General features: G+C 32.0%; 1 protein-coding gene across 1 annotated transcript; it reads right to left on the bottom strand.

The window, feature by feature from the left end:
* Nucleotides 1–383: 383 nt before the first annotated feature.
* On the bottom strand, nt 384–7,440 carry LOC132620282 (uncharacterized). The gene is made up of 7 exons (XM_060334954.1): nt 7,242–7,440; nt 5,500–5,821; nt 4,352–4,428; nt 4,163–4,199; nt 3,147–3,351; nt 1,874–2,153; nt 384–1,011 (listed from the first exon to the last, which is right to left on the bottom strand). The coding sequence occupies exons 2-7, from the start codon at nt 5,774–5,776 to the stop codon at nt 823–825; spliced, it is 1,065 nt and encodes a 354-aa protein (XP_060190937.1). The 5' UTR covers nt 5,777–5,821; nt 7,242–7,440; the 3' UTR covers nt 384–822.
* Nucleotides 7,441–9,250: the final 1,810 nt, after the last annotated feature.

A 9,250-nucleotide genomic window follows, 5' to 3' on the forward strand; every position in this document is an offset into this window, starting at 1 on the left:
ACTCCTTAAGTACATATGTGGAATGTATCATGTATGAGATCTCTTCACCTTTGATTATAGATCTCGGGCTCGAGTCTCATATATGGAGAAACTCCTAGTTATACAAGATTTCATTTAGTTAAATCAAGATCTTGGAGTTCAAAATATGACAAATACCGTTGGTCGCTTAGAACATGAAACAAACTACTATGTCTTAATTCTAGAACCTCCACCCTTACAAGGACTAATTACATATAGAAAAGTGCAACGGAGGCTCAATCTTCAGCCAAATTAATCTCAAATTTACGATGACTCATCTTAAATATACTTTAATCTCCAGATAAATTAATCAACTTGTCATTACCTATAAGTTCCATGCTCCTACATGCCAACCCGAGAGAGAATTGAACCTATGTTGCTCAAACTTTTCAAAAATATTGATGCACTCATACACGTCAAATTTTCAAAAAGGACATAACTTTTGGAGGATCTGACACACAACCGATAATGCTTCTAAAAAATCCAAACAACATAAACCCTAACGGCCTATAAGGCAAGTACTTAGGAGATCTCACTCTAATGCAATTGGACCCTTTTGATTATAATATGCATACATGGTCAGATCTCAAGTACTAGCCTCCTACCTAGGCTGTTCTTTATCTATGTATCAACAAAGTATATATCAAGCTAATCAACTTTCTATTATCCGTCACTTAACTCATTTTTCGTCCATATTAATATGGGCGGGTCGAATATTTTGTCCGTTCTCATCAAATTTGTTTTCAACTCGCTCATATCCGATCTGACATGCCTCTATTTGCTATCGCTGCATGGGGTCTTATCTTAGGTTGCACTTGATGAATAAGAAGGCAAAGAAAGAGAGAGCATTGTGTTTATATCTGAGTACTCCATCTTGTTGTCATTATGGTGTATAATTTGCTCCTTAGTATTATTGTCTTCACTTCTGCTCAATCCCAATTGCAAATCAGGGAACCAATTTTTTTCTCTAATGAACATCTCGTCTTGTTTCATCTGCACATCAAAATTAATACACAAGTAAAGCAGTGATAGAAGTGCAGAATTGCCAATTTGGTAAAAGAATTGTAGCTTAATTTTGGATTTTAGTCCATATCAAAGACCTATCGTTAATACTAACTTAGGATGTTAATCTCCGAGTTAATACAAAAATAAAAGGGTTTTTTTCATGATTATCCAGGCAGAATAAAATATTTACTCGTTTATACCTATTTACGAATTCACCCCTTTACATTACAGCAATTATATACATTGTATACCTTCAAGATATACAATTCATATTTTGTATACCTTACGGAATACAATGTGATCCAAGTTTTATTGTTATATTACCATTAGGTATACAAATGTAAATTATATACCCCGAAGGTATACAACGTACATATCTGCTCGATATTTGTAAATATTTTTTTTCTAAATAAGATAAGTATAGAGTGTAATCGTTGATTTTATAATCATTTCCACGGGTTTATAATATCTTTGGGTACTTCACCCATTGGTCATTGGCAAAAGTTCCCAAATTGGATGCTTAGATTCTTTCACATCGTATCCGAGCCAAACTTTAATTGGTAAATCCATTTTCACAATCATTTTTCAACTTAGTCAAAACATAGAGTCACATGTAAATTCAAATAACCGAGTTACACGTGTGAGAGAGTCTAGAGAATATACTTCCTCATCCGTCGTATAAAAGTTTTCAAATAAGTTTAAAAATTTGTGATGAATCATGACTGCACACATGTTTTAAGCTTTTGGGTTGAATGCTCACATCTCTCACAAAAACCAACTGAATTTAAATGACTAAGCTAGATAACATAGCATTAAATCAAAATTAGTACAAAATATTGAAAAAGTTTACCTCAAATCTAAGAGGAGTCTTAAATCTTGGCTCAAGGCTCTTATATCTGCAACTCCATTTTGGCACTTGTACAAAATTGCTTGCCCCAAATGATGTTGGTCCGGTATGCTGAGTTTGATGAAATAAAGATTGAGAATTCAACTTATTTTGATTGAATTCACATGGAGGCCACCTTTTTTCTTCAAGAAGATGTCTTTGCCTAACAGGACCAATTTCATGGTTTTCCAAGATTTTCTTTCTGTACAAATTGGTACCTTGATTGGAAGACCATCCCAAGTATCTATATATGAGCGCATTGAATATAAGAAGGATATTTATGTGAACATGTTTCATTGAGCACACGAAATTTTAGGGGAAATATGATTTTTTTTTTTTTTTAAATATGTGGTCATAGATAGGGGTGGCAAAATTAACTAATGAAAATATGATTAAATAAGTTTGTGCAAGTTAATGACCAGCTTGTTTATTAACTCATGACTCATCCCATTTTGATCCTTTCATTTATAGTCCATATAAAAGTAATTGGGCTAATTTGAGCTAAATATAGTCCAAATTGATCCATGAGAAAATCTTATCAAAATATTTCATAATTCGTTTTTTGTTTGTTATGTTATATATAGTCATAATAAGGAAAAACATTTACTATTAGATAAATATACAAATTATAGGAAAACAGACAAAGAAACTCATAGAATTGGGCAGGTTGGGCTTAACAGATTGTTTAACCCATCTTAAACTAGCATATCTCAACCTAAATAACCTTTGGACGGATTAATTAATGATCTGTCCATTTATTAACTCAACTCATTTTTGACCACTCAAATCACTACTAAAAAAACTCTATTTTCTTACCGAAAAATGTTCAGTGGCTATTTCACACTGACTCGGTGGGAAAAAAATAAAAGGTAGTGTTTTCACACTGGAAAATCAGGAAGTTTCCCAGCGCTTCAATGGGAACCTGTTTCCTACCATGTGTTTTCCCAGTGAACTAGTTCGGTGGGAATTAGGCTGGAAAATCATTTTGTATAGCACAAATTTCCCACTGAATGTCGGTGGGAAAAATCTCTTTTTCTAGTAGTGAATTTAGCCAATTACTCCATTTGACACCCATAGTCATAAACATGTCATGACGTTTGAGCGGCTATAAAATAATGTTATTAAGGTAAATTAAAAATTTAAAAGCCCAATTATTTCCAAATATAAAAAAGTGTGATTCTCTTGGAAAAGAAAAAAGAATAGTGTCATATAAAATAGAAAGAAAATTCTTAATCACCTGGAGAATATTTCCTTTGTGTCATGTCGACTAGCAAATGAATTTTGGAAATGATTGTTAACGTTGTCATCGTCGTTAAAATTCCTTGCCAACACAATTGCACCATTCTTCATTTTGAAGTCATGAAGAGGGTTAAATAATCTTTGGTTTAAATTTCCATAGAGATAACTTCTTCCTTGCATTGCTCTATGACCATGGCCTAGTACTGTAAAAGTGTACATATAGATTGAGCAATAGCTAGTGTATATATATATATATATATATATATATATATATATATATATATATATATATATATATATATATATATCATTGCAAAAGAGAAAAAGGGCCTATAGAAATTATATGAGTACACAAACACAATTTTTTTTTTTTGCCGGAAGGAGTATATACAAATTGTTAAATGTTGGGTTAACACTAACTGCGAGTTTAAAGTGGTTTACTATGTATATTTCAAGGGAAAGCAGGTATATGCATAAGCTTATGGGACTAAAGCGTGCCACCTTAACAGAGCCATTATTCTCGACTGGCATAGAAATCTCTCGAGCAGGCGAAGGAGATGCATTTCTGATACTAGTAGTATTAGACCAGCTTTAAGGGAACATTCTAGTGTACCAGTAGAGGTCGAAGGCGGTTTAAAAGTTGTATTAAGGTTTAAATACCAATTATGACATTCTAGCAACTTTTTTAACTTTTTTGTATTAGTTTGAGGCTCCACATTGAGTCCACTTCCTATCTTAACAATTGAATGATGTTAACGGTAAGTACATTAAACCAAGAAATTTAATCTCAACAACTAAAACTTGAAATGAAAACTCATATAACTTAATCATGGTTAATGTTATATGACAAATGTGTGTGGTGATGAGTTTATTTCCTATCTTAGGAATTGAATAATGCTAACTTAGGGAATAACCTAAGTTAATAGAAGTATCAATATTGCGTACCTTACAAAATACTTGCACATATAAGTAGCCCAAAAGAAGGAAAAACTTGCAATTCTTTGAAGATTTTACCTTGTCCAAATTCTCCAAGTTTCTTGCTTCGATACATCTAGATCAAGTAGTAGGTTAGTGAAAAGAAAAAGAACTTGAACAATGACTTTCTTTATAGAAAAAACTTTTAAAAACAACCTTAATTAAAGATATATACAGCAGCAAAAGAAATTAATAATTATAGATAGTTGTCACAAATTATATCCAAACCTGGAGGTGACTTTTTACATGGGCAATGCTGAGTCCTCTCACATTCATCATCTGAAGAACCAATTTTGGAGTAGCTCCTGCAAAGTAGTAATCACACTTAGTCACTTATCATGGTCATGTTATATGTAGTTATCGAGTTTAAGTCCTATATACTGATAATGTAAAAGACATTTATACTATTAATCAGCATCCTGATAAAAATGATAACTAACTAACCTGCCATCCAGAGGAGAATTTAGGTACAAATTTTGGATCACGTCAACACATGGTCACTCGACTAAATTCGATATATTATGTGTATAATTCTACAAATATATCTAATATTAACTAAAGGAACACATGGTCAAATTAGGCCAAGTGGAGCACTGGTTAAGGGTTGTTTTTATTTCCTGAAGGTCCTGGGATCGAACCCGAGCTCTAGCATATTTTATGCTTTTTTTTTCTTCTAAAGCAGCATTTTAGCTTTCCTTTTTCTTCAATAATTCTAATTACCCAAAAGTACAAAACGTGTTTCTTTTTTTATATTACATCTTCCCCTTTATTTCTAATTACACAAGTTTCAAAAGGCAAAAGAAATCAAAAAACCCCATAGGCGCTAAGCTGCAACGAACCAAAAGCAAAAGAAATCAAAAAACCCCGTAGCTAATGGTGAACTCATCCTCTTGAAATCCTGGATTCGCCTTTATAACATTCACCAATAGTGTAAAATGATCTTTAAATTTACACGATCAGTGCATATAACCTAAAAAAAATAAAAAATAAATGCAGAATAACTACATGTTTTATGCTTTTTTTTTTCTTCTAAAGCAGCATTTTAACTTTCCTTTTTCTTCAATAATTCTAATTACCCAAAAGTACAAAACGTGTTTCTTTTTTTATATTACATCTTCCCCTTTATTTCTAATTACACAAGTTTCAAAAGGCAAAAGAAATCAAAAAACCCCATAGGCGCTAAGCTGCAACGAACCAAAAGCAAAAGAAATCAAAAAAACCCCGTAGCTAATGGTGAACTCATCCTCTTGAAATCCTGGATTCGCCTTTATAACATTCACCAATAGTGTAAAATGATCTTTAAATTTACACGATCAGTGCATATAACCTAAAAAAAATGCAGAATAACTACATTGTAAAGAAGTAGGTGGACTTACTTTCTTGACCACCAAGTCTTTCAATGGCACGAACAAAAGAGAGATGAAGATCAGGAGTCCATCGAAGCCTTGCCATTTTTGATCTTACATATTGCCTCACTCTGCTCTTGTTGTTTATTTCATTTCCACAGCGACTATTATTTCCTTGTGCTATTTGCTCACTTTCCACACTCATAACCTCAATGGCTTCATCAGCAACTTCTTCATTCAGATCAATGGACTCATCACTTGTCATGATTATTGTTTCTTCATGATGTTCCATTGGTTCTTCAGCCATATTGTCTATCCTTTAGCTAAAGAGCTTCTTGATGCAAGAATAGCCCTGGATTGTGTATTTATATATAAAAAAATATATATGAATTAATATGTTGATAGAAACCGACAATTCAAAATAAGTTAAGTTACATACACCGTTAATAAATAAAATTATATTTACATGTAAGTCTTTTTAAAATGTGGAATTCGTATAATATATAAATGTGACGTGGTGTAAAAAACATATCACTTAAACTCATAAGAAAATACTGCTACCACTACTACTGCTACTATAATACCTTACTCCCAAACAAGCTAGCTAGCCGGGATCGACTATATGTACTCTCACTAATCATGTTATTACTCCATTTAAATTCATCTCGGGCGTTATTCTACTTCCCGATTTATGTGATACACTTTGCCTGATGAATTTAGGTAAATGATAATTAACAAAAAAAATAGTAAACAATATCAACATATTCAAGTAAGAAGAAAAATGTCGGAGTATTGCCTAATCCTTATTAACCCTAACTTCTTATGCAAGCAATATGTAGATGGTGGATGATGTCTTGTCTTATCGGAAAAATTAAAGGAGAAACCTTGATTCATCCAATAATAATAGCAACTGATTTTTTAAAACCAATTTGATCGGTACGACATAACAAAGAAGAGAAATCAAAAGTGAAGATGGGGAGGAAAGAAGAAGTAAGTAATTAACCCTATGTTCCTAATCACAAAAATAAATATTAGCAACAAACAACTTCTGTCACTAAATAGCAAAAAAAGAACCCATTGCTTATCCTATTTGATAACGGATTGTCAAAAAGTCTTATTGCCTACGAGATATTCCCCAATATATTAGGGACGAACTTCACAGCTAATTCCTTATTAGGTAGAAATGACTAATAACTAAGTATATAAAGGATCCAAGAAGACGGATTATAAGTCATATCGATCAATCAATAAGAGAAGGACCAGAACTTTAAATCCTGTGGATCGATCATTGAGAAAAAAGGACCAGAATTTTATGAGTAGCTAGATTTATAACACTATTAAAAACACAAATTCCGATGGATTTCATCGGAAATTTCCCTTGGAAATTTGTTTTTTTAGGACCCGATTGGCCATAAGAATTAGTCACTTTTTTCCAGAATTTTTTTTCACGTTTTCCAAAAATTAGTGTTTGGCCATGAAAATTTCAAATACAACTTGAAGTTGTATTTGGAATTTGAAAAACAACCAAAACCTGGTTTTTCACTTTTTAAACCAAAACCTTGTTGAAAAAGTACATTTCAACAACAAAATATTATTTGCAAGAACTATGGTCTAACTCCAACTCCAACTCTAAAATTCCAAAAAAAGTGAAAAAGTGTTTGGTTTCTATGGTCAAACGCATACTTAGTATTGTAACTTTAGTGAAGAAGAAGAAGTAATACTGTAGTAGTACTAGTAGTAGTAGTTTGAAATTTATTTTTATAAATACAAACCATAAAGAAATCTGCTTCTGCTTCTGCTTTCAAGATCTTCTATGGATGATCAGCTGCTACAGAAAACTAAGACAGAAATGGAAGTCTTTTCTCTTGTGGGGGATGGGAGAAGCTTAATTTGGTGTCACTTTTTTCTAAGGGAGTTGGGAGGTTTTTGTTTCAATCGTCAACCATGAAATTAATATTTAATGCCAATAGTCATCCACAACATTCATATATATTCTTGTTAGGAAAATACAGTCAAATATCATTCAATCGTATAGTTATAATATATGTACACAGTGTATAATTTATACTAAATTTATATATACTATACATACTTACTCCTAAGGTAGGGATACGGTCTGCGTACACTCTATCCTTCACATTACCCCACCTGGTAAGATTATACCGGGTATGTTGTTGTTCTTACTAGACATATCTATACATATAATATACATTCCTATATATGTAATATACATACCTATATACAACAAATACTACCGATGTGTATTGGTCGTGTATACTTCGGCAACATTTGATAAACTAGTTGGCCGAAGGGTATATTTACGTAAGTTTCCCTTCTTGTTAGTACCTCATTCATGTTGTGTGACGCCATCAATTTTTTACGTCATCATCATTTTTATCTGTTGTACGTTTTAGGTTATTAATCTATCTTATTTTCAAGATTAAAATTCCACACATCAAAAGAGGTTTAAAAAATTATGCTATAAGTTTTAAGTTTTATGTATTGATGATGTAAGATACTTCTTAAACAATCAAGTTATTTATTAAGTAATTGTAGATAGTCTTTTGAGAAACTTTAATTAAAAATTTGATGGTAACTAACTTGCTATCACATGGTAAAACTCACTGATAGTATATAACGGAGATGTGGTTGGGGTGTGGGGGAAGGGGATTTAACACGTTTTGCTATTTAAAAATAATCTTTTTAACTAAAAATTAAAAGTGCCACCTATATAGAACAAAAACATTGGTAGCTCATTATAATGCAATAATTCTTTCTTTATGGATAGTACAGATGATGCTGGTCAAATTGTTGGTTGAAATCAATAATGTGATTTCCCAAAAAAATATTTAATCCTTTTTAACTCTTCTAATATAGTACATCTCTTCTTTGACAGCTGTCCCCTATAATTCTCCGTTTCCATTTGCATGTGATTGTCTTAATTGTTTGACCATAAATTGCAAGTCATGTGGCTATAGTCTAAAACAAATAGCCAATTAATGGATGTAAATTGTGAAATACCTTCGGTTGAAAGTTAATTAAACAAATTCTCAATTGTTCCACTAACAAAAATTCAATTTGAGAGTGAAATTGTTTCGTTGTATTTTAATTGGCAGAATGTTTGTGCAGAAGTTAAACGATTTCATTTTTTTTCTTGTAGTGTCAGTCTTAGGAGTTCCATATTTTATAAAACCAATAGTTTAAAGTATTCTGAGTCGAGTTTTTTTTTTTTTTTAAGTTAAATTGATAGGGTAAGTAGTTGCTATATACAGTAACTCAAACGTTTTTTCATCATAATTAAATATTACCTCTTCCCTTTTGTATAATCATCGAGTATTCGGAATTCATTGTCCTAACTGTTCAAGATTCAGGTGTAGTAGTGCTCACTGACCACTTTTTTACCCTGTCTTTAGAAAATAATCATTATCATGGATTTCAAATTCTACACGTAAAACTCTATGTCGACGATGGCTATTTTTCAGTTACAAGAATTGAAAAGTGGTATTTTTTTTGTGAATTTACCCGATTTGGGTCGCATATAGATGGCCCATAAAAGGGGAAGCACTCTCTACCAAAACTTTCTTTATTTTTAATACTCGATCTCAAAATCTCTGATAAAAATAGAAGGATCACGTTCATCCTACCGCGTCCTTGCGTTTTCTCTTATTTACTTGACTTAACAACTCCAAATCTCTTTTTTTTTTTTTTTAAACATATTTGATAGCTTCTTTGTCATGTGTCCAAATTCTCTAAGGTAGGTCGGCTATATACCAAAAGAGTC

This window comes from Lycium barbarum, chromosome 11 (assembly GCF_019175385.1).
Source record: "Lycium barbarum isolate Lr01 chromosome 11, ASM1917538v2, whole genome shotgun sequence".
In the NCBI taxonomy this organism is placed as follows: Eukaryota; Viridiplantae; Streptophyta; class Magnoliopsida; order Solanales; family Solanaceae; genus Lycium; species Lycium barbarum.